The following is a 27,268-nucleotide window of genomic DNA, read 5'->3' as shown; positions in this document are numbered from 1 at the left end:
TATCTCGAGCTCTACTTCCATACTCGAACATAATCCTTTTAGCAAAAGGAAAGGATACGTAACTAGAATCTCACTGATGTAATCATCAAAGTTGTGAAAGAAAAGTAGAAGATCTAATTTCGTCGGACCAAACTATTCAGGTCCGGAGATAATGGGTTTTTTTTTCTGTTGTTGCAAAAATCGCACAGATATTGAACCACTATGTTGTAAGTAAACCCTATATCAGACGATTAATTACTAAACTTGGTTTACAAACGTTTAGGTTAACTAATCTGGTACTTAATTAGCCAGAAGATTCTCGTCCAGGGCGTTCGGCTTTCCGTTACAGTAATTCCAGCTCCACCATTGCTGTAATTCGTTTCTCCGGCCGTTTCCTTCATCTTCATCCTCTTCCGACGAAGCGTAGACGTAACCAAGTTCTCCGACGACTTCCCCCATTATATGTGGTCTTGTTGACACAGGCACAGTTTCTTCATCATCTTTGGGATCGTTCTTAGGACCACAACAACAAACAGAACCCATCACTTACTTCAGAACGTGGATCGATCAATTCACCAAGAACCAAAATCCCAAACAAACAACCACTGCAGAACTATGGAACAGAGAAACAGCAACAAGAAGTATTTATAGATTTCCTCTTTAGACTAACTATTGTCCTTTTCCTAATTGGGTAAGAAGTAGGATATGAATTGTTATCTAATATGGGCCTTTGCGCTCATTCACATAGCCTGCTCGGAGCATGTTAATAAACAGGCCCATTTGCAAGCCACCTTCCAAGAGTCTTTTATACAAAAAAATAAAAAAATAATAATAATAATAAATATTGACGATAATACTCATAATAGTTAAGGATTGTTCAACCAGATCTATGATTGTCTATAAGTAGTGGCTTGTTGGTTAGCAAGATCACTAATACCGTAAAGGTTATAAGATCAAATCTCATTGACATTGTAAGATCAAGTATGAGATGAGTTAAGAAATTGTATGTTTATGTGGATTGGTTCATACACCACATATCATATCAAGTATAAACATGGTTGGCAACTTTGAGGAGATATGCTTATAGGTTTTAGCAGTGGCAACTTTTTCGCATATAATTGTCTTGAATTGGAAGGACATGACTCACATGAGCATCATGGTTGGGCGGTTTGTTATCATAAGACATGCAAATCCTCCATCTTTCTCAAATTGGCTTTGCTTTTGGAGATTGGAAGTCAAAATGGAGTTTATTGGCACGTCCCTTTTTTGGTGCAAATTAATGAACAAACAAAATTGTTTAGAAGCATCAAACTTATATATATGTCGTGTTGTCTCGGTTTTGATTTGAGAAGCAGATGCAACAGTGAGTGAGAAGCCGGTGCGCTATACAAGCAAACCCAATTACTTGTACGTATCAAAATTGCAGTTGAGCTTTATGGTCAATGATTTACATATTTTTAGGTGGTAAACAAGCATGATTAATTAGATTTCATTCGAGTTGATTACTGGTAAAATGATAACTTTGGTTGCGTTTGAGCGAAGCTACTTCTTTATAAAATGCATAAAATTAACAAGTGATAATATCGAGCCTTTGCAAAGTTCCAAATTACATAATCCAAATTTCAATCATACAGCACTAATAATTGCCCCAAGAGGATGCCAGCACATTTGGGATTACTGATTCGAAAACCTAACAATTATGTACTAACATAATCTCAAATAGAAGGAGTAAAGGGCCCTGGAGCTGAAATTTAAACGTTGTGATAGTTTGCAAGCGATAATATGTTGTGTTCAGTTGAGATCGATCTATGCAGAATGTTCCAAATAATGTCCTGAAAAATTAATACGAATCTCAATACGGTTAGATCGATCTTAGATGTTCACCAATTTCTCATCTTACTAGAGATCGATCTCTACAACATAAAAGCATATGATTGTTTCTGCTCACTACAACATAAAAACTAATTTGCGAGGAACAAGTTCGTGGAAGAAATATTAAGAAAACTGATTGCAGTAACATGCCAGATTACTATCTGAAGTGAATACTGCTGGTCCTGAAATGGCCCTACAGCTTCATGACAACCACGTTCATAGCCCCATCCCGCGCAGAAAAGAAGAAATACAAAGGAAACAAAGACCCTAGCTAACATGATTACTCCTCGATAAAAAGGAAAAAAAAGAAGAAGAGCAAAGCAAAATATAAACATGCATGGCCCATATAAGCTTCTCTAGAATAAATTGCAGACCTTCTTCAACCCTCCTCTTTATAACAATTTCTGGTCCTTAGTTTCAGTCTCAATCAAGGTAGTCTCATTTCTATCTGAGGACAAATGGGGAGGATAGGCACAAAGTTGCCAAGTTTCTGCCTCAACAGGATTAGGCCTCATGTTCGAGTTCGTTCTCCACCGATACAGTCGAAACTAGATGCTGCAGAGATCACTAAAAATGGTGGGAAAGTTGAGAATTGTGGCAATGCTGGAGAAGAGAAAGTTACAGATGGAGATGGGGCTAAAAAATCCGGGGTGGTTTTTGCGAGGAAGATCATGATTGTGGTTGATTCGAGCATTGAAGCCAAGGGAGCTCTGCAATGGGCTCTTTCTCACACTGTTCAGAACCAGGACAAGCTTGTACTGCTACATGTAACCAAACCTTCAACTTCAAAACAAGGTTTGAGAACTTTTTAGTTTTAAGTTTCTTCTGATGATTATCTTTCAGCTTAGAGAAGTGGTTTTCGAATTTGATCATTCGTTACAATTACAGGTGAGGATATTATAGCTCCAAGGGCTTATGAACTTGTTCATTCTCTGAGGAATATGTGCCAGCTGAAGAGACCTGAGGTGTGTGTATTGAGCTCATCGATTGCAATATGTACAAGTTTTAACTTACGTTTTTCTTCCCTGCACAACAGTTTTTTCCCTGGAATAATCTTACTATCTACCAACTGAACCAAAATTAACTAGAATTCTTCTTTCCTGTAGCAAATTTAGTACATTTGTTCTGGGTAAGCAATATGTACGTATCTATCTTTGTGTGCAGAGTATAACAGAGGTTGAAGCATACTGCTTCTTTCATTTAGAATACTACTTTGTTAAAGGGGGTGGTTGAAGGACATCATTGACATGTATAATGTTGGGTGCCTTAATAGGCATATGAAACTCGCTTGTCTTTATGATAATTTCCAGTTTAGTCTTGTGTATATATAATGATGAGATACTTCTTATAAGGTGATTAATGATGATTATTTACATGGCATTATAGAAAAGACAGTAATAACTTTATGTCATTGCTTTTATAATGTAAATTCGTGATGATGATCAGTGTTGGTGATAGGTACAAACTGAGGTTGCAGTGGTGGAATTAGGGAAAAAGGAGAAAGGGCCAACAATAGTGGAAGAGGCCAAAAAGCAAGGGGTGTCACTGCTGGTTCTGGGACAGAAGAAGAGGTCTACGACGTGGCGGCTGCTGATGATGTGGGCGGGGAGCAACCGTGTCGGTGGCGGGGGCGGGGTGGTGGAGTACTGTATACAGAATGCCAGTTGCATGGCGATTGCAGTGAGGAGGAAAAGCAAGAAGGTTGGAGGGTACTTGATCACTACAAAGCGCCAGAAAGATTTCTGGCTCTTGGCCTAGTAAAACCAGCACTAATCAGGCAGACATAGACTTATGAGCAAGATTTATATGATAGTGTAATTGGTTTTGTATAAAGGCATATTGAATAGTGAATAATAATGTGTGAATGGATAAGTGTTACTCATGTGTCATGTCTTTACTCAGGCTGCCATTGCCCATTGGTGCCTATTATTATTGCTTTAAGAGACAACATGGGGTCCTTGATTATGGTCATGCATGATTTTCTTTAGATGCTGTACCGTAGTAGTTCGATGTGTAAAGGCAGATGGTGCTAACACATGACCTAAAACCCAACCTAAGTATATATTTCTGGGACATGACCCCCCTTAGTTAGGAATTAGGAGGACACTGGGGAGTGGGGACTAAACCTCATTCTCTGCCACTTTATAGCAATCTATACATCTCTACATCTCATGAGTCATGATGCAAATGAAGTCTATGCTGATTTCCACTCACTAACCATGGTAATCTAGCTAACTAGTGATGACTTATAATTCATACTCATAGCACTTCTGTTATTGTTTGCCAATTGCTCACAATGTGTCCAGTCAGAATCTTTAATCATGAAAAACTTAGTTGCAAACTCCACAATCATAGTTTTAATTGAGGCTGGATAGTCAAAAATAATATTTTGTCATGACTCGAGTGCTCAAGTGACTAAGTAATACATGAATACTGACTTTTGCAAGTCCATTTTGATAATCTAAATTGTTTGGTTTTACAATAGGAAGACTGCTTAAGATTACAACAAAAAACTTAAAATCTAAAATTTCTACAACAACTAACTTGAACACTAGCAAACGATAGAACATCTCCAGCAGTATTGATAAATTAAAAAAAATTAGAGATTTATCAATTTTTAAATGAATATTTGCTCCAGCAGTATGCTTAAGAAGTTGATAAATTTAGAAATTGATGGAGAAAATTGATCAATTTATCAATCTTGGGGAGATAATTAACTAAAACTTAGCTAATGTATATAATTTAGCAACACTGCTGGAGCAAAAGTTTAAAAATTGTTATTTTAAATCTAAATGTTGACAAATTTAGCAATAAATTTAACTCTACTGCTGGAGATGCTCAACAGTAGATCATTGTATCAATTACCCATATTCACTAAATCATCAGGTAAGACCGCTTAAGATTACAACAAAAAATTTAAAAACTGAAACTTTTACAATAATCGATTTGAAACGTTATCAAACGATAAGACATGACAATCTACAACGGTAGAGAATTGTACTAATTGCCCATATTCACTTAATCATCAGGTAAGCAATTCCCTTCTGAATGGAACTGAGTGGGCTAGCAAAAGTTTCAATGTATCTTGGACAACGGATCTTGTCTATACTTGTAAATGGACCGGATCTGGAGCGGATCTACCTAGATCCGGATCCGGATCCGTAATAGAAATTTTGGATCCGGATCCGACCCGTTACCCGCCGGATCTTTGATAGCTAGATCCAAATCCGGATCCGGCGGGTTAACGAATACCCGACCCGTTAATCCGATCCGTTTATAATTATAAATATTTTTAATTTGTAAATAATAATTTCTTAATTTTATTATAAATTTTCATAAAACACTAATGAAATATTATAACAAAATAAAAGTTTACATCAAAAGTTGAATTACATGACCAAAATACTCCTTAACAATAAACTAATATATTCAAAATACTAAACCTCCAATGTATTTAGCAAAGTGTATAAAAAGAACATAGGTATCAGTAACCTTCAACTTCATCAAATGATTATACTTTAGACGTTTAGGTTATTCAAATAATTATTATATTATTTAATATTTTTTAATAATATTATATTTATAAAAATATTATTTAATTATTTTAAAACAGATCCGGGTCCTTAACGGATCGGATCAACCTCGATCCGTATCCGATCCGTTTAATAAACGGGTTAACAGATCCGAGTCCTTAACGGATCAACGGGTCTAATTTTCGATCCAAACCAGTTTAAAAACCACGGATCCAGAGCGGGTCCGGATCAAGATCCGGTCTATTTACAGGTCTAATCTTGTCATTTAGGCGATCAATAAGTATCTTGGAAGATAAGACTTTAGAATACAGTATAGTACGTACTTGATACTGAGGTGGGATACGCCGAATACCGTTGGAGCTTTGGGCCCAAAACGAGTCGAACCAAACCGGAATCGACCCGACCCAACTCCCAAAATCAGAAATCTCACTGCAAAACCCTTACCCCTTTCCTTCTTCATCCATAAACCCTACCAACGGCCACCACCACCTTCTCTCAGCCATGGCGAAGCTGAAGTCCGGCCCACGCGCCGCATCCATGAAGCACCAGTCCCCCAAACCAAACCCCTTCGCCGGCAAATTGCCAAAGCTCAGTCGCTCCGACGACAACAGCACCGCGAAGGAGACGAAGAAGAAGAAGAAAAGTAAACTAGGACCGAAAGCGGCGGCTATGAAGGTCCAGCCGCCGAAGCCCAACCCCTTCGAGACCATTTGGTCCCGGCGGAAATTCGACGTCCTCGGCAAAAAGCGCAAAGGCGAAGAGCGCCGTGTCGGCCTTGCTCGCTCTCAGGCCATCGAAAAGGTCAACACTTATTCATCCCTAAGTTTCATTCAAGCTCTGAAATTTTAGGTTGTTTTTTTTTTTTTTTTTTGGGTAATTAATGTGGTTTTGGTGAAACAGAGGAAGAAGACATTGCTGAAGGAGTATGAGAAGAGCGGTAAATCTTCGGTGTTTGTGGATAAGCGAATCGGAGAGGGAAATGATGAGCTTGATGAGTTTGATAAGGCCATTCGGCGTACCCAGCGTGAGCGTCAAGTGAGTTTGAATTTTGATTTTGATCTATGTGTATGTTAGTGATAATCTCCAATGTGACTGAATTTGTTGGCATTACTGGTTTTTTTTGATAGCTGAAGCAAAGCAAGAAGAGCAAGTATAACTTGTCAGATGGCGAAGACGACGAGTTTGAGTTTCAGAGTCTTGGTGCATTGTCTCAGAGGGATGATTTTGAGGATGATATGCCGCAGGAAGATGACGAAGATGATGATGGTGGAGAAACTGCTAAAAGTAAGCATTTTTATGGTGATTTTGTGTATGATGATCATTTTCCATGTCTAGTTGGCTACTGAAACTGCTTATGATTTAGTTATTGGTTCTTTTGATCTATGTTAATGGGAGTAACGTTACTCGTTTTTCTTCTCTGCAGAAAGATATCAATTTAATTCTGATGATAAGGACGGGGATTTAAGTGACGGAAATGAAAATGTGAGAAATTTTATGCTATCTCGTTTGTGGTGCATTATATTGAAATACTAGATTATTTTAGGTTAATATGTCAGCAAAGTTGTTTTCTTCAGTAGATTATAGATTTATCGGTAGAAACATTAGAGCGATAAAAATGCCAATGCTTGTTTCGTTGTTTTTGTACCAGAGGCATAAAAGTGACAAGGAAAGATATGCTGAGATGATATTGAAGTCCAAAAATTATAAGGTTTGGATTCTTACTTGTTTATGTCATTGAAATGGCTTGTGGTGGTGGCTACATCAATTTCCTAAGTCTTTAATTTAGTTATGGATTCCTTCCTTATTCTTCTCATCTATTCCCAGTTTGAAAAGTCGAAGGAGAAGGATGAAAACAAAGATTTGATGGAAGAATTGGACAAAAAGTTTACCTCTGTAATTGCCTCGAAAGCTCTTATAGACAAAAGCATTAAGCATGAGGTTTCTGCTACTCAGATCTTTGGAACTTCTGAGCAGGTATGATATTTTCAATAGATTTTTTATTTTTATTTTTATTTTTATAAAGTTTTATTGTTCTGTACAGCTGTACTAAACATGTTAAACTTGCATAACTTTGAGACTTGGGTAAGTAAATTAGTTTCCTGGCTTTGGCAGGAGAAATCTGACGCTTATGATAAACTTGAAAGAGAATTGGCAATGGAAAGGCGTGCTCAACCCTCGAGTAGGACCAAGACGCCTGAAGAGATAGCACAAGAAGAGAGGGAGCAACTAGAACAATTGGAGGTATCTCATTCATTTATATGCTTGCTTGAATGCAAGTTTCATCTGCAGATCCAACAGCCTTATCTTTATAGATGCTTGTTATTATTAGACTACAGTAGCTTAACCCACCAAACATGAAATTCCCTTTGTCTTGCAGCTATGTATTAGTGGATATTATTGAACTTCCTTATAGTATTAGAACATGTATTGGTAAATTGTAGATTGTTGTTGGCAAGTGCAGTATGCATAAATTGGTGCACCAAGAACTGTCTTCACTGTTCTAATAAGCTATATGGGTTTATGCCCCTGGATAAGCTATATGTTTAAGCTCTAAAAGGTTGCCATCTTGGGTTTCAATTTGGTTCATTTATCATTTACTCGATTCCAATATGGTACATAGTGACATGTCATTTCAGGATAGATGTTTTTGTTTATTTATCTATACTTAACTTGGGATTTCCATGTCATTAAAGTTGATAATTTATTAGCTGAATGTTTGTCTCGCTTGTACTTTTTATTATCAAGTTGTAAACTTAATTGCTGACAAGTTTCACAATTCAGGAAGAGAGGCAGAAAAGGATGCATCCCACTGATGACTATAGTGATGAAGACAATGAAGATGCTGAGAAACCATCTACCCTGAGGCTGAGAGCTATATCTGGAGATGATCTTGGTGATTCTTTCTCGCTCGAGGAAGAACCAAGGAATAAAAAGGGTTGGGTTGATGAGATTCTCGAACGAAGAGATGCTGGTGATTCTGAGAGTGAAGGAGATGATTCTGATTCTTCTGAGGGTTCAGAAAGTCCTGAAGATGATGGTGTTGAGGGTTCTGATGAAGATGATAGTGAAGGGGAAAGAGATCTATTGAATAAGGAGTGGGAACAAAGTGATGATGATAATCTTGACTTAGACTTGGATGATGAAGAAGAAGACTCTGACGAACATGAAAATGGTGATGATGATGCTGATCAAAAAGAGGTGGAGCAAAGACATCTGAAAAAGTTGAAAAGAAATGATGCTGTTCAAGCTAGTAAGAGTGATGGTAAATCTTTAGATGCCAAAAAATTGCCAGCCAATAAACAATCTTTAACTCAGTCAGACCTCCCATACCTAATTGAAGCTCCGAAAAGCATGGAAGAGTTGGATGCATTATTGGATAATCTTTCTAATGCTGACATTGCCTTGATAATCCATCGAATCCGGGCAAGCAATGCAATCAAGCTTGCAGCTGAAAATAAGAAGAAAATGCAAGTATGTTACTTTTGCCACATCTATTTTGTGTCAATGAATGTTTGACTGTATTTTGTGTGAAACATGTGTTATTCATTATCGCTTTCCACTTAGATACCTTGACTTGAATTTAACATTTGTATGGAGAAGTGAAGTAACTTAAGGTATACTCCATCTGTTGTGATTGCATCTCTCCTTTAATTTGGTCGAAAGATTGCATCTTGGCACTCATTCTCATTTATTTCATTTTCCAGGTGTTTTATGGTTTACTTTTGCAATATTTTGCCACCTTGGCAAATAAAAAACCGCTAAATTTGGAATTACTGAATTTGCTGGTTAAGCCGTTGATGGAGATGAGCATGGAGACTCCGTATTTTGCTTCAATCTGTGCTCGTGAGAGAATACTACGCACCAGAACAAAATTTTGTGAGACTGTGAAGAACCCAGGTAATCCACAATGGAATGGTATAGTTTTACTTTCTGTGAAGTTATTGGTTGTGCTAAACTATGCTAATTCATGCTCTCTTGTTTCGTTTAAGAAGAAAGTAGTTGTTGGCCTGCTTCAAAGACATTGTTTCTCCTGAGGCTTTGGTCCCTGATATTTCCATGTTCAGACTTTCGTCATGTGGTCATGACTCCAGCAATATTTTTAATGTGTGAATATCTGACGCGTTGTCCCATCTTATCTGGTCGTGATGTTGCAGTCGGCTTGTTCTTATGCTCTCTGCTTCTCTCTGTAAGTATATTCACAATAAAAAATTTCTATCTTTGATGCGCTCTTCAAGTGGAGGCTGAATTTACATTAGTTTGTGTGAGGCGTCTCCTTTGTCTTTCTTTCATGTTCGTAATCCTAATATTTAAACACGTGAGACAAGTTGATTGAGTGCCTGTGACTCCTATGTGAATATAATAAATTAACCTTAACCTGTAACTTTCAATCGTTTTGAACTGTTCCATGCCTGTGTTTCTTTGCCTCTGCTGTATTTATTTTACAGGCTTAATTAGTTGTATTGCAATGCAGATCACTAAACAATCTCGGAAGTTCTGTCCCGAAGCAGTCACATTTCTTCAAACATTGTTAATGGCGGCCAAAGAGAGAAAACCAAAGCCTACTCAAGATTCTGAGGTAAGAACACGCCTCAACATAGTCTTTTTAGTAGAGAATACTGAGGTAGTCTAGTTTATGGTTGCTTGATGAATTAACCGTACTCTCTTTATATTGTGGCAGATTGATCATCTTATGGAACTAAAAGCACCCAGACCCCTTTTACTTATACATGAATGTATAAATCAGATCGATCCACTTAATTTTCTCACAATTATGGACCTGCCAGAAGACTCGTCATTTTTCACCTCCAACAATTTCAGGTTTGGAGTTTGTCAGTACTTGATAATATGTTATGATAATATGTGCCCATATGATGCGTTAGGCTGAGATTCGGTGCTTATGAAATGAACCCTCAAATCACATCACATTGACCGATGCCACCATCTAATGATTACGTTTTAGAGTTGTGGCAATTCTGTAAATTTTTGCATATAAATTGGTTTCGTTATTATTACTTTGAATTTTCATATGCCATTTGTTGTCTGTTATACTTTTTAAGTTTGTTTGTTATATCTTTATGTCAAATTTACAATTTTCAGGTCTAGTGTGCTGGTGACTGTAATTGAAACTCTACGTGGATATGTCAATATCTACGAAGGATTCAGTTCTTTCCCCGAAATCTTTTTGCCGATTTCAACATTGGTTCTTGAATTGTCGGAACAAGAAAATATGCCAAGTGCATTAACTGATAAATTTAAAGAGGTTGCTCAACTGATCAAGACAAAAGCAGATAAACACTGCTTGCGGCGGCAACCACTTCAGATGCGGAAGCAAAAGCCAGTGGCTATCAAAATGCTCAATCCAAAATTTGAGGAGAAGTAATTTATTTTAATCCCTGTTCCCTCTAGTGTCTTACTATATGTATCTGAATGGCTAGGCTAACCATTGGATGGTATGTTGTTCCCTGCAGCTTTGTCAAGGGCAGAGACTACGATCCAGACCGTGAACGGGTTGAGAGAAAGAAGTTGAAGAAGCGTTTGACACAAGAAGCTAAAGGTGCTGTCCGTGAACTGCGTAAAGATAATTATTTCTTGCAGGAGGTGAAGTCGAGGGATAAGGCTTTGATGGAACAAGAGAGAGCTGAGAAATATGGAAAAGCAAGACTTTTCCTTCAAGAGCAAGAACATGCTATGAAATCTGGGCAATTAGGAAAAGGCAAGGGGAGGAGAAGAAGATGATCAGCTCAACTCTTGTTATGTTGTTTGCGCATCACCTGTGGTTCTCATTCAAGGAATCAAGGTTCATACAAACGCAATACCAGTAATCTGATCTTTATTGTTGCGTTTTGAGCTCAGTCTCACTCATACGGATATCTATTCAATAGTTAAGGATATGGTCTTGGCCAGAGAAAGAGAAGCAGATGAAGCCAATTTTTGTCAGGATTTTAATTTATTAATACATGTATTCCTTGTACTGAGAATCTGAGATGCATCAATAAAACTCTATAAATTATTCACATTTTGTGGACTTCACGATCAAGCTGTACAATCATGTCACAATTTTTACACCGGACCACATCCCATGATCATAACCATAGAGATGGAAGCATGACATTTTGGATGAAACATCTGAATTGAGCGATGTCTGATTCACCGATTTCGATGCGGATGGAACACACTAGGTCACTAGCAAACTGTATTTGCTATCAAGAACGTTGTCATGGAAGCAGGGATATCGTCAATTGTGATGGACTCGAGTTCTCTCTTCAATATGGAAGGCCATTCTTATACATTGTCACTTCATCCAATCCAGTAAAGAATGTACGTGTTATTTTTACCCAATTGAATGTTGATTATGAAACATCTTCATTTTGCATTCTTAGTGATCGAAGACTGAAGTTAAAACGAAATATACGGACTCTGCATAAATAACAGGTATAAATCCAGTACGACAAGGCAATCATAGACTCTAATTAATCACAATAACATAGATAAAGCATAAAGATTACTGGTACAAGAACACAGATAAGCTAGGATGCATGAAGCTGAATAGGGTTTGCATGAACAAAGAAGAAGCATGAACTAGTGATCTACTACTGGTCCTTCTACTTGCGCAAGCTTTTGAAATAGGAAGCAGGGTCACGCTCAAAGTCGTCCCTTTTAATCCTCTGGTTATTTCGTCCGGGCGCTTTCATGGTTTTTTTCTCCCCTCCTGATGAATCCGAAAGAAGTCGGGCTACGACCAAAACCACAGCGGCGAGTCCGGCGATAGCGGCAGCGGCCAGTGCGACGATAGCGCCAGTATTTTCACCTCCTTCCTGTCGAGAGCTTTCCCTGCTTTCACTAGCTCCCATTTCTTCCTATTTTCTTTCAAAGCGAATGCTATTGATTTGGTGAAAGATATGTGCTCGGAGGGTGGTAGACCTTTGGTGCTTTATATTAATGGTAGCGTTGGATCAAAACTAGAGCTTTGGAGAAGCTAGTGCTTTATATAAAACTAGTGGTTTCTAAAGCTAGTGCTTTATATAAAGCGTTGGATCAAATTTTTTATTTTTTGGATCAAAGCTAGTGCTTTATATAAAGCACCACCGTCGGAGTACATATCAACGGAGAAGTTCTTACGTACGGCAAACGTACCACCTCACATATACGACCAGCCACTAACAACCAAACACGTACGTGTTGATGTTTTAGAAAATGCTACGTTGCTCCGCTACAACTTCCGTCGTTTAAGACATGCATTATTATTGCCCATCGGTGCCTATTATTATTGCTGAGACAACATGTGGTCCTTGACTATGATCATGCATGATCTTCTTTAGATGTTGTACCCCAATTGTATGTTTGGTATTTGGGACTAAAGGGTATTGTACTAGATAAGAGGTATTAAGTGGTTTGATCTGTGTTTGGTAAGGGGGAGTACAAAAATAAAGGGTACCACTTAACACATGTTTTTTGCTCTCAGCCTCCTAACCCTCCTTGGCTAGTACTATTGTGAGATTTTTGGGTTTTCAAGTTAACACGGTCTCTCTCATTTTTTCACTCTTGGTCTCGTTCTTTAGATCTATTCGTCCATTCTCTCTTTCGTCTCTTTCTCTTAAGTATTCTCCAGATCCATTGCTGCGAGACAATTGAATATTTTCCAACTTTGTGAAACTCATGAGCACCATTTGAATTGAGAGACTCAGATTTGTTGAAGACGATGATGATGGTGATGATAATGAACGGCAGCATGCAGTAGAGGACGAAGAGGTATGCCGGCCTTCCCGTCACTTTACTCTCCTTGATGATTTAGTCAGCAATCGATCACTCGACCTTGTTTCACTCTCAAGACTCTAAACCAAGTCAGGTTCCATTCTTATACATTGTCACTTCATCCGATCCAGTAAAGAATGTACGTGTTATTTTTACCTAACTGAATGTTGATTATGAAACATCTTCATTTTGCATTCTTAGTGATCGAAGACTGGAAGTTAAAACGAAAGATACGGACTCTGCATAAACAGGAATAGATCCAACACGACAAGGCAATCATAGACTCTAATTAATCACAATAACATAGATAAAGCATAAAGATTTCAGGTACAAGCTAGAACACAGATAAGCTAGGATAATGCATGAAGCTGAATAGGGTTTGCATGAACAAAGAAGAAGCATGAGCTAGTGATCTACTACGTACTATTTCTTCGACTTGCGCAAGTTTTTGAAATAGTCAGCAGGGTCACGCTCAAACTCGTCCCTGTCAATCCTCTGGTTATCTTGTCCGGGCGCTTTCATGGTTTTTCTCTCCCCTCCTGATGATGACGAATCCGAAAGTATTTTAGCTACGCCCAAAGCCACAGCGGCGAGTCCGGCGATAGCGCCAGCGGCGACTGCTCCTTTTGTCAACCCAGAGTCGACGTCACCGGACGATGCAGCAGCATTTTCACCTCCTCCTTCCTGTTTAGAGCTTTCCCTGCTTTCATTACCTCCCATTTCTTCCTATTTTCTTTCAAAGCGAATGCTATTGATCTGGTGAAGGATATTTACTCGGACGGTGGCATTTTATATTAATGGTAGCTTAATAGCGTTGGATCAAAACTACAGCTTTGGAGAAGCTAGTGCTTTATATAAAGCTGGTGCTTTATAAAGCTAGTGGCTAGTTGATGATCATTTAAGAGTCTATCTCAATATAATTAATATCCATTGGAAGTGCAAAGTAATTTAATTGCTGGTCTAGTCATGCGTATAGAAAGTTGTTAAGTCAGGTCATAGTGAGAGTCCTATTGAAATTTGAATTCCAATATATATATATATATATGAACTAATTTCAGTTTACCCCATTAACTTAGGTTGATTATCATGTTAGTCATTCTTCTTTCGATTTCATTAAAAACACCTCTCAACTCTCAATTTTCATTAGCCGCGCATGTCCAAACCTCCAATCTCCATCCAATTCCTCTGTCAAGTGATGACTTGATATCAAGAAAAAAGAAAAAGAAAAAATAGACAAATTGCATTCAATCCTACTAAAATCACTAAGGTTAGGGGGTTGTGATGGGAACGAAGATGTGTATCGATATGGGGGAAAAATGGTCCGAAAGGTAACTTTTAGAATTTGACTTTCTTCTTGATATCAAATCATCACTTGACAGAGGAATTAGATAGAGATTGGAGATTTGGACATACGCGGCTGACGAAAATTGGGAGTTAAAGGGTGTTTTTGATGAAAGTGAAAGAAGAAAAACTAACATAATGATCGACCTAAAATTGATGGGGTAAACTGAAATTAGTCCTATATATATATACAGAGGATGGTTCCAAAGTGCACGTCCGTGCTTTTACAAAACTGCGCACGAATCTTTTTCAGCCGTTTATTGTTTTAAATGAAAAGCAACGACTAAGATGAAAATTCTCTCTTAAAACCCAAAGCGGGTCAAATAGCAAGGAATACACTGCCCGACTCTTCAGTCTCCCTCTCTCTCTCTCAACGATCTCTTCTCCAACCATAATCGTTGTCTTCCGATTCATGTCTTCTCGCCATTGATGATCAAACTCTCCTCAGTTGCACAGTTCTTGCAATCAAAGCTTTCTTTTTCTTCCTTTCTCTATTATATATTGCAATCTTGTGGTACAAAAAGCTAGCCTTGGAGTTTTCGCTCCAAAAGGTGGAGCTTTGAAAACATATAAACGTATATAGATCGGTCTGGGTTCTCTCTTTTCTGGTATGTTTGATTTTCCAATTACAAAATTTAGGGTTTATCATATTTGGGGCTTTTCTTGTTATTGTTTCTAGATTTCTATTTTTGTTTCTTTGTTGAAGTTATGATTTGATTCTCATATATATCTAGCTGGTGGCGATGAAAAACATTCACCAAATTCTTTAGTATTTTCAATTGATTAACATTGGTTGAATTTTGTCTTTTCAATTCATTGGGATTGCTGACTGACAAAAGAATGTTCGGTGTATGTGTGGTTTTCAGTTTCGGTTACATATATGGAGTCAAATGATGATCAAGTTTATATTCCTCAAGTGAAGTTTGAGGTGGTTCCTAAATTAAAACAAGAGTTTGAAACAATGGATGACGTTGTTGCTTTCTACAATAGATATGCAAAAAAAGCAGAGTTTAGTATTAGAAGTCATACTAGTGCAATGAGCAAGGATAATACTACACTTATGAGAAAACAGTATGTCTGTTATAAGGAAGGAGATTCCAAGGTTTAGGGAGAAAAACGTAAGTAAGGATTACCAAAAGTGGGTTGTAAAGCAAGGATTGTAGCTGTGAGAAAGAAAACTGGAAGATATGCAATCTTTGTATTTGAGGAAGCAGTATGTCTGTTATGAGGAAGCAGTATGTCTGTTATAAGGAAGGAGATTCTAAGGTTTAGGGAGAAAAACGTAAGTGAGGATTACCAAAAGTGGGTTGTAAAGCAAGGATTGCAGCTGTGAGAAAGAAAACTGGAAGATATGCAATCTCTGTATTTGTTGAAGGCACAACCACGCATTAACAAGCCCATCTAGGGTATATTTACTGAAGTCTCATCGTCGTATTTCAAAAGTCAACAAAGTTCTATCTGAGCAATTAAGCTTGGTAAATGTGAAGAAACATAAACAGTTCGAATTCTTTGGTGTTCAAGCAGGTGGCATTGAAAACATTGGTTGTACACAATGTGATCTTTATAATTATGGAAGAAATATTCGTCAAGAGAAGAAGGGGCATGATGGAGATCTATTGTACATGCATTTCCAAAACGAAAAAGAAAAAGAATCTTCTTTTGTCTTTAGAATGGAATCAGATGAGGAAAACAAAGTAACACGATGTTTTTGGGCTGACTCAATCTCAAGACGAGCTTACAGCTTTTATGGGGATGTAGTTATTTTTGATACTACATACAACACAAATCGGTATGGAATGATTTTTGCACCATTCACTGGTGTTAATAATCATGGACAGACTATCATATTTGCTTGTGCATTTTTGAATGACGAGACAGCAGATTCTTTTGTTTGGTTATTCAAAGAATTTCTAAATGCTATGCCTGGAAATGCCTCGGAAAATGCCCCCACAATGATCATTACCGACCAAGATCCTGCTATGACTAAAGCCATTTCAGAAGCACTTCCACAGACATTTCATAGATATTGCAGTTGGCACATTCTCAATAAATTTTCAGAGAAGCTAGATGCGGTTAAATATCGAAATTACTACCAAGACTTTCATAGCTGCATATGGAATTCAAATAGTGGAGATGAGTTTGACTCGAGATGGACTGAAATTGTTGAGAAGAGTGGATTGAGTGATAACAAGTGGTTGGAGTCGATATACGAGATTCGTTCATCATGGATACTAGCACATGTAAATAATCATTGTTTCTCAGCTGGAATGTCAAGTAGTCAAAGAGCAAAGAGTCAGCATTCTTTCTTCAAGAATTATGTTTCTCAGTCGAATTCTTTGGTGGAATTTATGGTTCAGTTTAAGAGGGGACTTCTTCACCAACGCCACTATGAGTTAGAGGAGGATCATATTAATATTGAAGAGAAGGCAAAAACTGTCATGTCCCTTGAAATAGAAGATCATATGGCCAAGGTTTACACACACAAGTTATTTTATGAAGTTCAAGAACAGTTGAAAGAGAGCTTCAAATATAAATTAGAACTTCTAAGAGAAAATGAGACTCCTTGTGTGTGCAAAGCAGTGAGAAAGAACATTGATACTTGCAAGTCTCGTGAACTCACTTATGAAAAAGATTCTGATTTTGTATCATGTAGCTGTAGAAAGTGGGAGAGTGAAGGGCTTCCATGTCGACATGTTTTGTCATATTTGATTAAGATTCAAGATGTTGATAAATTGCCTATTCAGTACATCTTGAAGAGATGGACTAAGAAAGCAAGGCAGAGTCTTGTGTTAGATTCTGATGGAGGAGAGATAACAGATACCGAAACTTTACTTGCAAGGAGGACTAAATTGTTCCAGCATGCTACAGATGCAATTGATAAGGCAATCGTTAGTGATGAGGCTAGCCAACTCCTAATGGATTCGTTGGATGCTTTCTTGGAGAATTTTAAATCACTAAATATTGGTAATGAAAGTGGACAGAGCACAGTAGTTTTAGAGACCGAGACTGTTACTATTCAGCATGTTTTTAATGAACCAGATCAAGTTAGAGAAAAAGGGTGTGGGAGAAGGTTGAAGAAAGGAAGAGAGAAGAGGAAAGTTAAGGCAAAGGATAGTCAAGGTAAAAAATGCCATGGATGCGGACTATATGGTCAGTCACATGACAAAAGAAATTGTCCAACACTTCTAGGAAAGTAAGAATCTATAATAAATTGTGTTTGGTATTACTGTTTATGTTTTCAGAATTTTTTGATTGATACATATCTCTATATTCTTGCTCATTTATGTAGACCTGCTATTAGTAAAGATTGGGATTTAAGTTCAAGTAGCATTGATGAGGATAGTTGTTCATTTACAGGTGAATTCATTACAAGCTTGATAATACACTATTCTATTTAATTGGTTGCTGTTTTATTGTTAAAACTAATCAACATTTTATTTAACTTGATAAGAACTGACTTATCAGCCTATTGCTTGTTTTATTTTGTAGAATAATGTATAAGGAGATCATTTGACAATGTTCTATGTGAATGAACCTCACTCTGTACAAAGTAGCAGATTTTGCAGAATATCTCTCATTTTGTGACTGCAGATGCACATAATTTTTGTATGCCTTGAATAGATCTCAGAAACAATGAATTTTGGTTGGCCTTATTTATAGGTCTGTACTCATTAAAGAGAAACAATGATGATATGTGATTTTGGTGTATGAACATTTTGGCATTGCTGTCATTTTGCGGTGATTTTGGTGTTGCTGTCATTTTGGTGTATATGTCATTTTGCTGTGATTTTGGTGTTGCTATCATTTTGTTGTATGCATATACTGCTGGTCATTTTATTGTCCTTAAAGAAACAATGTTAATGTATTACAGTAGTTGCTGTCATTTACTGCTGCCAGTTTTGGTGTATGAACATTTTGGCGTTGCTGTCATTTTGCTGTATGCATATACTACTGGTCATTTTACTGTCCTTTAAAGAAACAATGTTGGTGTATTACAGTAGTTGCTGTCATTTACTGCTGCCAGTTTTGGTGGATACAAAGGTATTGCACTGTCATTTTGGCGTATGCATATACTGCTGCCAGTTTTGAAGTTCATAGGTATTGCACAAAGTCAAAAATAAATGAAGTATTGCATAGACAATGCCTTTGAACAAGTGTGCAACTCATATACCCAACTCCAACCAAATTGACATAAATCCCTGAGCATGATCCACATTCTCAGTATTATTCCCAACTCCAACCAAATTGACATAAATCCCTGAGCATGATCCACATTCTCAGTATTATTCCAACTTATGTTATTGGTATACGCAATTGAAGTCTCCAGTGGTACATATGTTACTGCTATGCATAACTGAAACTAGAAGGATTCAATCAGTTTCTCTGTAATGAAACACCAACAAGAAACACCAAAAAGATGATGAAACTGAATTCAATAGATAGGGAACAATTGACAAAATTCATGTAATCTCTGATGGGTTAATAATACAACATTCATCTACAAATTACATTCCTTTCCACAATCTGTTATCGAACTATGAATATGTCTCTGCGTCAAATTGATTTGCAAAGTAATAAACTGTCGAGACAAGCTTCATTTCCTTTTAGCTATGAGACAAGAAGAGTGCCCAGATTGTATATGCTAACAATGCTAGCTGCAACAATAAGAGAAAACCAGAACATAAATACTAATCCGCTAAGCAATTGGAGACTCTTAAATAAATATGAAATCTCACACTAAGAAGACCCTGTTATATATCAATCAAAGTAAACACAACAAAACGTGAAATCATAAACACCAATTCAGATGAAGATAGAAAACTCTCAAATTAGCTCCAAGTAATAGGTATTGACCTGATCACAACACAAACACACAAAATCCACATCTCATTCATCTATCAAAAAGTAAACAGTAACACATAACCAAATTATGTACAGAATCATAACTTTTGACAGAGCCACAATAAAGCAAATAACAAAAACAAGTGTAGTTGTAAAACAAAGGAGTCCCTCACAATTGAATCTCACCATCATCGATCTTAATTTAGCAAGGTAGACTAAACAAGGAGAATCATAACCACATAAATTGTAAGGAGAATAGCCACTCACCTCAAACTATCAAGACCACAATAAAACTGAAACAAGAAAGAATCTGCCAAACTCCCAATCTTCTTTGATTTCCCAAATTTTCTGCTCCCTACTCAACTTCCTTTCTTTCTTCCCCTTTTTCTTTCCCTTCCGTTGTTCCCTTCTTTCTTTTCTTTCTTCCTCCTCGTTTCCTTCTTCTCTCTATCACCAGTAGAAATGAAAGGAAAAAAAATTCCCAATTACAACATCTTTTATAAAAAGAACAAAAACAACCCTATGTTTTGTAATTAGAAATCAAGTATATCAAAACAGAGAGAACCCATACTTGAGTAACTCTAGATGAGTTTTCGTGCTTCCCCAGATCTCCAATTTTAGGGCCAAAGCTCCATCATTGATATATATCATATGATCGAGTACTTCAATTTCTGTGAGAGAAAGGAAAAGAGAAAGTTAGGCTTGTCACCAATCGTGAAACCAGAGGCGAGATCGAGAAGACATGAATTGGAATTTCACGATTTTGGCTGGAGAAGTGTGAGACGAGATCGTTGAGAGAGAGAGAGAGAGAGAGAGAGACTGAAGAGTCGAGCAGTCGGGCAATGCTATATATTTGACCCACTTTGGGTTTTAAGAGAGACTTTTCATCTTAGCCGTTGCTTGTCATTTAAAACAATGAACGGCTGAAAAAGATTCGTGCACAGTTTTGTAAAAGCACGGCCGTGCACTTTGGAACCAGCCTGTGTATATATATATGTATATATATACAGAGAGGATGTGAAACGGACGTCCACACTCTGGCTTAAAGTGCGGACGTCGTCTGTTCTCCGCCGTCTCACGCCGGCGACGGCTTCTCTCCTTCTCGGATGACAGCACAGGCTTCTAGGACGGTTTCTCTTATTCCAGGACTGAAGCGCTGGACGGAAAACACCATGATTGATCAAGGTTGGCCGGAAAACTTGTCGCCGGCCAGTCCTGGAAGGAGAGAAGCCGTCCTGGAAGTCTGTGCTGTCGTCCGGGAAGGAGAGAAGTCGTCGCTGGCGTGAGACGGCGGAGAACGGACGACGTCCGCACTTTAAACCGAGTGCGGACGTCCGCTTCACATCCTCTATGTGTGTGTGTATATATATATCTTGTAACATTGGCCTTGTTGGGCAGATTAATGTTATTGAAAGTTTGCTTCAGAGTATATTCTCTGTTTTCTTTGGTGAGTGATTCCAAAAAAAAACCCCTCTTTCCTGGTTGAGTGATTCCCGGATCCAAACCCCCCCCCCCCTCCTCCTCTCTGTATACACCTGCATCAAGTGGTATCAGAGCGGGCAATCTGCTGTCAAAGCCGGTTCTTGGAGGGTGCGTTCTATTAATAGCCATCATGGTATGAGGGCGTGGAACTCGTAGGCGTTCAGCTCATGTTGATGATGTTCATCAACGTGGTGAGATAGATGAGTTGAAGCGGTCCAATGAGAATTTGCACAGAATGATGGAAGAGATTTTGAGGCGGCTCCCCACTCAAGATGGTGAGAGTAATTTTGGTGACGGCTTTCATAACCCATTCTCAGAAGAACAAGAACATGGAAGCTCCAACAACTCAAGTTCTAGTACGACTACGTCGGAACAGGAACAGATACAATTACAATCTGCTTGGGCAATGGAGCGCTGCATGGAAGAAGTTTCTTATTATTATTTGTAATACCCCGTACCAAAAAGGTTACTGTTCGGGGTTATGAGTTACCACAGATTTTTCTTTATTAGCGCTCAGAGATTTAAATAGTGATTGCTCGAGTTGTTTTCGAGTTTTTCTGAAAACGATAAATAGTGGATTTAAAACTCCGAAGTCGTGGTACACGTTTATACGAGCTCACCGGTATGCCCGGATTATTTTCCGGAGCGACGAGCTATGCTCTGTGAATTTATGAAGTTTATAGTAAATTTTCAATTATTGTTTCTTGTAACTGTTTTACCGTAAAGGACCAAAAAAGTTTACTTTTTGTTAAGTCGATAATTTGGGAAAACTTTCTTTATGGAAGTCGTAGAGAACGTTAATACGAGTTCGTGGACACGTGGCACGCTCAAATCGGAGTTCGTATGAGAAAGTTATGGTCTAAAAACGGGAGGTTACTGTTTTGGTAAAGGGTATAAAAAGAGAAACTTACCGAAGGTGGGAGGTAGAAAAATCAGAAACTTACCGCACCTCTCTCTCTCCTCCCGAGCGATCCTCTCTCTCCCGCCACTGTTCTCCGCTTCGTGCGCCGCCGTCAGGCCGAATTGGGCGGCGATCCGGGTATCGGCAGGAAGCTAAGGAGGAGACCTATCGATCTAGAGTGGTGATAGCGTCCCTCTCGCCGCTTTTTGGGAGAAATCACGGCGAGAAGGTACGACTGTTCGTCGCTGTTTTAGCCGGATTTCTCCCTCCTTAGGCCACCAATCGGTGAGTTCTTTATATGATTAGGTTGGGTTTGATTAGTATAACATTCCTCTAGAAGCTTGTAACTCGATTCATGGTGTGTGTGAGGAGAATTTGAGATTTCGAAATTTTAGGGTTTTTAGCCCCAAATCGGGTTTTATTGTTCTTGATTAAATGAACTATTTAGAGCTAGAATTGAGCTTAGTGTTGTTCATGAAAGTTGTTCGAAATGTTGAGAGGAAGGTTCTGTCAAATTTTGGTGACGATTGGGGGTGGCCGGAGATTGGCCGCCGCCGCCGGCGGAGCGGGCGGCGGTGTTGCCACTTTTTGGGCAGTTTTTCATGCTTATTAAATTGTTAAAAATGAGAGAAGCCCATTGGTGGAAAGTTAGCAATTTTTGGAGTAATGTAGGTTAGGTTTCGGATTTTCCGAAGACTAGCGATATTAACGGTTAAAATTGATAACCGGGTATATGAATATTACTGTTAGACAGTTGTTGGATTGTGCTTATGCATTGAAGTGGATATTGGAGTGTTATGTATGGATTTGGGATTGGTTTTAGTTGAAATGGGTGTCCATAGTATATCTAATGGGTGTCCATAGTAAATCTAGTTAGAATGTTTAGTAAACTTGGGTTCAAGGTGAAAGAATGAATGTTGATGATTTGCATAAGTTGAGTTTTATATTATTCTAACGGAAATTTTGATGGGGTATATATATATATATATTTATATGTATATATATTTATATGTATATAAGTATGTGTGCGTACTTATACACACTCTTTGGCACTTGAGTAGGTTGTTTTGCGAGTTAAGTGTGGGGTTTGGTTAAGTTGATGAGTATAATTATTCTCCTGGAACTTTATATTAGAATGATAATAAATTGGTATAGATTTGTTGATGCATGATGCTTTGTATGGCCGGGTTGATTTGATTTAATGGGTATAGAAGAAAATATTTTAAATTGGTGTGTATCATGAAATGGTTCTTAGGAGTCCGTAAGCAGGGTTTTAATTTTGGACTTATGGTGGTAAATGTGATGTTGTTAATGAAGGTAGAGAAGTAGATTAAAATGTTGAACTACGAGTGGCTTGATCCCTTTAAAAGGGTACGTAGGCAGCCTGATCAAGTTTCGGGTGCAGCCGCAAATAAACAAAACAAAATTTAGGTTCCAAACGCAACAAACATTTTCTTTGTTTGATTATGAGATCCTATCTCATTTTCGATTTAGGATTTCTTTTTTTATTTTATTCGTTTATTCTTCTAACACCCGGGTCAGGGTGTTACATTATTGCTTTAAGCGACAACATGGGGTCCTTGATTTATGGTCGTGCATGATCTTCTTTAGATGTTGTACCCTAGTAGTTCAATGTGTAAGGCACATGGTACTAACACATGACCTAAAACCCAACCTAAGTATTATATTTAGGCCTCGTTTGGTTCATGGAAAGTGGTTCATTCCTCTTTCCTATAGGAAGAGAAAGGGAACGAGAATGAAATTTTACAAAAACTTTCCATTCCGATATTTGGTAACACCAGGAAAATCTATTGGAAAGTTGTTAAAGAGTTGAGATTTAATATAATAAAATATTGTGTTATGAGTAATAAATGCAGGTGTTGGGGTCATTTTGAATAGAGGTTGCTAGATTTGCTTGAATGACTTGATTTCCTCTTTCTACCCCTTCTGAGTTCAAGAACTAGGCCTAAAGCTTCAAAGAGCTTTGTGCGTGTTTTCCCTAAGATCTCCCCTGCAGTAATATTGGCTTGTTACGGGGATGATAGCCTGCTGCAGTGATATGTTGCTTGTGATCTAGAGGCATGAACGTGATGTGATTTTGATTGCATGATAGATGAACAAAGTACATAAAAAAGGCTTGCAAGATGGCAAGTGGCGTGGGAGCTAGAAGCACATGAATTACAGAAGATGAGAGACTTGCTACGGTGAGGAGGGAAAAAGGTTTTGGTGGTGGCGGATGAGTTTGAGACTGTTTAAAGGTGAAGCTGGTTTTTGGAGTGAAGGATGTTTGGCATGATGCTTGAGGCTTGCTTGTGGGATGCATTGGGTTGTAGGTATGTGTTCTGCTGCGTGAGAGTTGTGTTGTGTTTAAGGCCTTAATTTATAGGCTGGAAGGGGTGAGGCTAATACACAGGTGAATGAGGCAAGTCTGCTGGACAATCAAAGAGATGTATCATGTTGAGTTCAATTATACAAAACACCGTAGGACCACAAGTTGTTATGTGTGAAGTTGGAATTGGAGCAACATATTTTAAGGAAAGCTGTTGTTGTGTGTTGATAGATGTGTCTATTTGAATAGCTTGTGGAGGCTAGAGCTTAGAACAGAGTAAAAGAAAAGGCTGATGGGGACTTGTGCTTAGTGTAGAAGAAGAGGATTAGACTTACTACGGGGTTTAAAGAAAATACTGCTTGTTTGATCGGGTAGAAAGATTATTGCATTAGGGTTAAGGTAGGTGATTAGGTTAAGCATATGGGTTTGGATTATCTCATATTTGCAAGTCCATTAAACGGTTTAGATTGTTGGGCATGGATTTCGGTCCTAAGTCCAAAATCACCAATAACCAAAACCGAGAATAAGCCTCATGTACTTCCGTTACCTTCCACACCACACCCAAACTTGTAAGCTATAAGAGCGTAGTTGTGGCTTAGATCCACATGCATGGCATAAATATTCGAATAAATATGTAACTTTTGTATTTCGAATGTGATTTGCATGTGTATTTCTTTATTGAGCTTAGAATATCCATTGAGCATAAATATTGATTTTTTAGGTATCAACAAATGGGAAAGAAGAAAGGAAAGTGGTTCATTAGGATTTTGGAGGGAACCACTTTCCCCATATTTTCCCATGAATCAAGAAAGTGTTTCCTTTCCTTGTGCTTTCCCAAACACTGGAAATGAACAACTTTCATTTCCTGATGCTTACTTTCCATGAAACAATGAAGCCTTATAGGACATGACCCCCCTTAGTTAGGACTTAGGAGGACACTGGGGAGTGGGGACTAAACCTCATTCTCTGCCACTTTATAGCAATATATATATATATATATATATATATATATATATATATATATATATATATATCCATACATCTCATGATGCAAATGAAGTCTATGCTGATTTCCTACTCACTAACCATATATGGTTGTTAGCTTGGGCAACAGTAAAATAAAAAAATTCAACAAATTAATGGATAGGGTTTTCAAAAAGTCTTCCTTCTCCGTCCGGCGGTGCGTCCGATGTCGTTGTCGCCCCAGAAGGAATCTGATAACCCTTCGAGCTTGTGTTCTGGTCTCGTATGGTAAGATCGACGATGAGGGAGAGTGACATCAAGGTGGTTGACATTGGTGGTTGGGTCTTTTGAGTTGGCAAGGCTGCTTCGGAGTCGTGGGAGTGGTGGTGGGTTGGTTTGGCGTCAAAGGTGATGGCGGGTTGTGGTTTTGTTGGTCTGACGGCGAATTGGAGTGCTCCAACCGCGAATACACGAGTTGGCTCGGATCGGGTTGCCGATCTATGTTGGCACGATGGCTGTGTGTTTGTGACCTTGGTGTCTTTGATCTGTGAAGGGTCTAATGAAAACGTGATGGCGGTGTCTCGGCTAAAGAGGAGCGAGAGTGCAATGGTTGGTTTTCCGGCGACGGTGGCGGCAAGGTTGGTCTGGGTTGGTTGATGCCTTGATCTTCATGTCCCTAGGGTTCGAGCTTGGGCCATACTTTTAGAAGTTTGGACTGAATTCTGTTATTGGGCTGGCTCAATTTCTGTTTTTGTTATTTTTGTTTTTAATTATCTTAAACCAGGACTACTTGCGGGTCTAGAGCATTCCTTAGTTTTGGGCTTTTTCTTTTAATTAGGATTACTTGATGCTCTGGGGTTGCCCCCTCTGCGTAGGGTGGTCCTGGAAGTGGTCAATAATGATGGGCTGCGGATTTGTCCCTTCCTACTTGAGTCTTGGTGGATGGTTAGGTTCTTTTGCTGCCAAGACGTTATTATTTGATCATAGAGCTTCATCCCATGGTCTCAACATAGAGATTGCGTAGTGTCTAGCTACTAGGTAGGTCTACTAGGTAATTTTGCATGATTCAATTTTCACGTAGCCCCTGCGGGCGGATCGTGTTCATGTTGTTGTTCATACTCTTAAGTTGTGATCAATAAAATTGATTTCTCGTCCTTTGTCAAAAAAAAAAATTAATGGATGATAACCCGATAATGTTTATGATTTTATCTATAAAATCTAACCAAATAAAAAATATCCTTCGAGAATACAAAATATATAGAAGAAAGATCATAGGAAAGTTGCAAAACCCTAGACCTGGTCTTCTATGAAAGGGATAAATTAGGAAGTTGTTTTTTTGTTTTATCTAGCTGACAATTTAAATATGGAAGCTTCTAATTATATCTCCAAAAGTGCTACTTGAGTTTTTTTTTAAGTTAGTATTGACTTTGTCAACCACATCAATAAAAGTTGAAAAGATAAATTTAAATCAAGAATCATTCACAATCGATGATTAAGTAAGATTTTACGAAAAACTTGAAACATTATGCAATATGCATGACATTTTGAAAGATGATGCAATTTATAGACATATTTTTTTTGTTTCTTAGCCTCTCTTTGTCAATGTATTTTTGATTTTCGTTTGAACGCATTTGTTGTAATATCAATTATGAGCTTCAGGAACTTATTGGAGAGTTGTTTATTTGCTAATTATTATTGTGTCTGATCAAACAAGCTCGGCTCGATATAGCTAATAATAGGTTTGAACCAATTGGATGGATTTTGAAAGCAAAATATGATTGTCAGATGCCTAAAAATCGAAGGAGGCTAGGTCTAACTACCAAACATGGAGGTATGAAGAGAATCTTTTAAAAGAAAGAGATTTTTATTGATTTTATTGAACTATGGGCGTTTTGAGAAAATTGGAGAGGTGTAAATAACATTTTATTTATTTGTAAAAGTAAATTGGAGGTCCATTAAGCAAGGAGGTTCAAGTAAAGTTTTTAGAGGTATGAGCATATGAATAAAAGCTCCCTTTAATTATGACCGTTATAGATGTGGTGGATGTCAAGAGCTACTGATCAGAGTGATTGCGTAGTGAGAATAGGAAAATAAGAAATGATCAAATCAAAACTGTGAGCGGTGTGTGATGACTAGGAGCCCTTCTAATGAGGACTTCTTATTTGAGGACTTGTTAAGGACTTTTGATTTTAACTATCAAATTACATGGATGGTCTATATTTTAGAAAACAAAATAAAACTAACCTTACCCAATACCACCTCTCTCTCTCTCTC

General features: G+C 38.0%; 3 protein-coding genes across 3 annotated transcripts; all 3 read left to right on the top strand.

The window, feature by feature from the left end:
- The first annotated feature begins 2,293 nt into the window (after positions 1-2,293).
- LOC101303795 lies at positions 2,294-3,724 on the top strand. Its single transcript, XM_004297166.1, has 3 exons — positions 2,294-2,646; positions 2,740-2,816; positions 3,310-3,724. Exons 1-3 carry the CDS (start codon positions 2,310-2,312, stop codon positions 3,607-3,609), a joined length of 714 nt encoding a protein of 237 aa, XP_004297214.1. The 5' UTR covers positions 2,294-2,309; the 3' UTR covers positions 3,610-3,724.
- A 2,022-nt stretch (positions 3,725-5,746) lies between these two features.
- LOC101303505 (nucleolar protein 14-like) lies at positions 5,747-11,399 on the top strand. Its single transcript, XM_004297165.1, has 14 exons — positions 5,747-6,185; positions 6,285-6,419; positions 6,512-6,668; positions 6,808-6,866; positions 7,033-7,092; positions 7,209-7,358; positions 7,497-7,625; positions 8,166-8,855; positions 9,089-9,281; positions 9,377-9,570; positions 9,856-9,960; positions 10,063-10,202; positions 10,482-10,760; positions 10,853-11,399. The coding sequence occupies exons 1-14, from the start codon at positions 5,886-5,888 to the stop codon at positions 11,118-11,120; spliced, it is 2,859 nt and encodes a 952-aa protein (XP_004297213.1). The 5' UTR covers positions 5,747-5,885; the 3' UTR covers positions 11,121-11,399.
- A 4,748-nt stretch (positions 11,400-16,147) lies between these two features.
- On the top strand, positions 16,148-17,733 carry LOC101304571 (protein FAR1-RELATED SEQUENCE 5-like). Its single transcript, XM_004298305.1, has 2 exons — positions 16,148-17,597; positions 17,720-17,733. The coding sequence occupies exons 1-2, from the start codon at positions 16,148-16,150 to the stop codon at positions 17,731-17,733; spliced, it is 1,464 nt and encodes a 487-aa protein (XP_004298353.1).
- Positions 17,734-27,268: the final 9,535 nt, after the last annotated feature.

This window comes from Fragaria vesca, linkage group LG4 (genome assembly GCF_000184155.1).
Source record: "Fragaria vesca subsp. vesca linkage group LG4, FraVesHawaii_1.0, whole genome shotgun sequence".
NCBI classification, from domain to species: domain Eukaryota; kingdom Viridiplantae; phylum Streptophyta; class Magnoliopsida; order Rosales; family Rosaceae; genus Fragaria; species Fragaria vesca.
The sequence above is the reverse complement of the archived record's forward strand: the minus strand, read 5'-3'. Positions and strand labels throughout refer to the sequence as shown.

Coding starts and splice junctions, on each gene's coding strand:
- LOC101303795 (XM_004297166.1), top strand. CDS start 2,310: ATGGGGAGGATAGGCACAAAGTTGCCAAGTTTCTGCCTCAACAGGATT. Junction 2,647..2,739: donor ACCTTCAACTTCAAAACAAG/GTTTGAGAACTT, acceptor TTACAATTACAG/GTGAGGATATTATAGCTCCA. Junction 2,817..3,309: donor GCCAGCTGAAGAGACCTGAG/GTGTGTGTATTG, acceptor TGTTGGTGATAG/GTACAAACTGAGGTTGCAGT.
- LOC101303505 (XM_004297165.1), top strand. CDS start 5,886: ATGGCGAAGCTGAAGTCCGGCCCACGCGCCGCATCCATGAAGCACCAG. Junction 6,420..6,511: donor GTACCCAGCGTGAGCGTCAA/GTGAGTTTGAAT, acceptor TTTTTTTGATAG/CTGAAGCAAAGCAAGAAGAG. Junction 7,093..7,208: donor TGAAGTCCAAAAATTATAAG/GTTTGGATTCTT, acceptor ATCTATTCCCAG/TTTGAAAAGTCGAAGGAGAA.
- LOC101304571 (XM_004298305.1), top strand. CDS start 16,148: ATGGAATCAGATGAGGAAAACAAAGTAACACGATGTTTTTGGGCTGAC.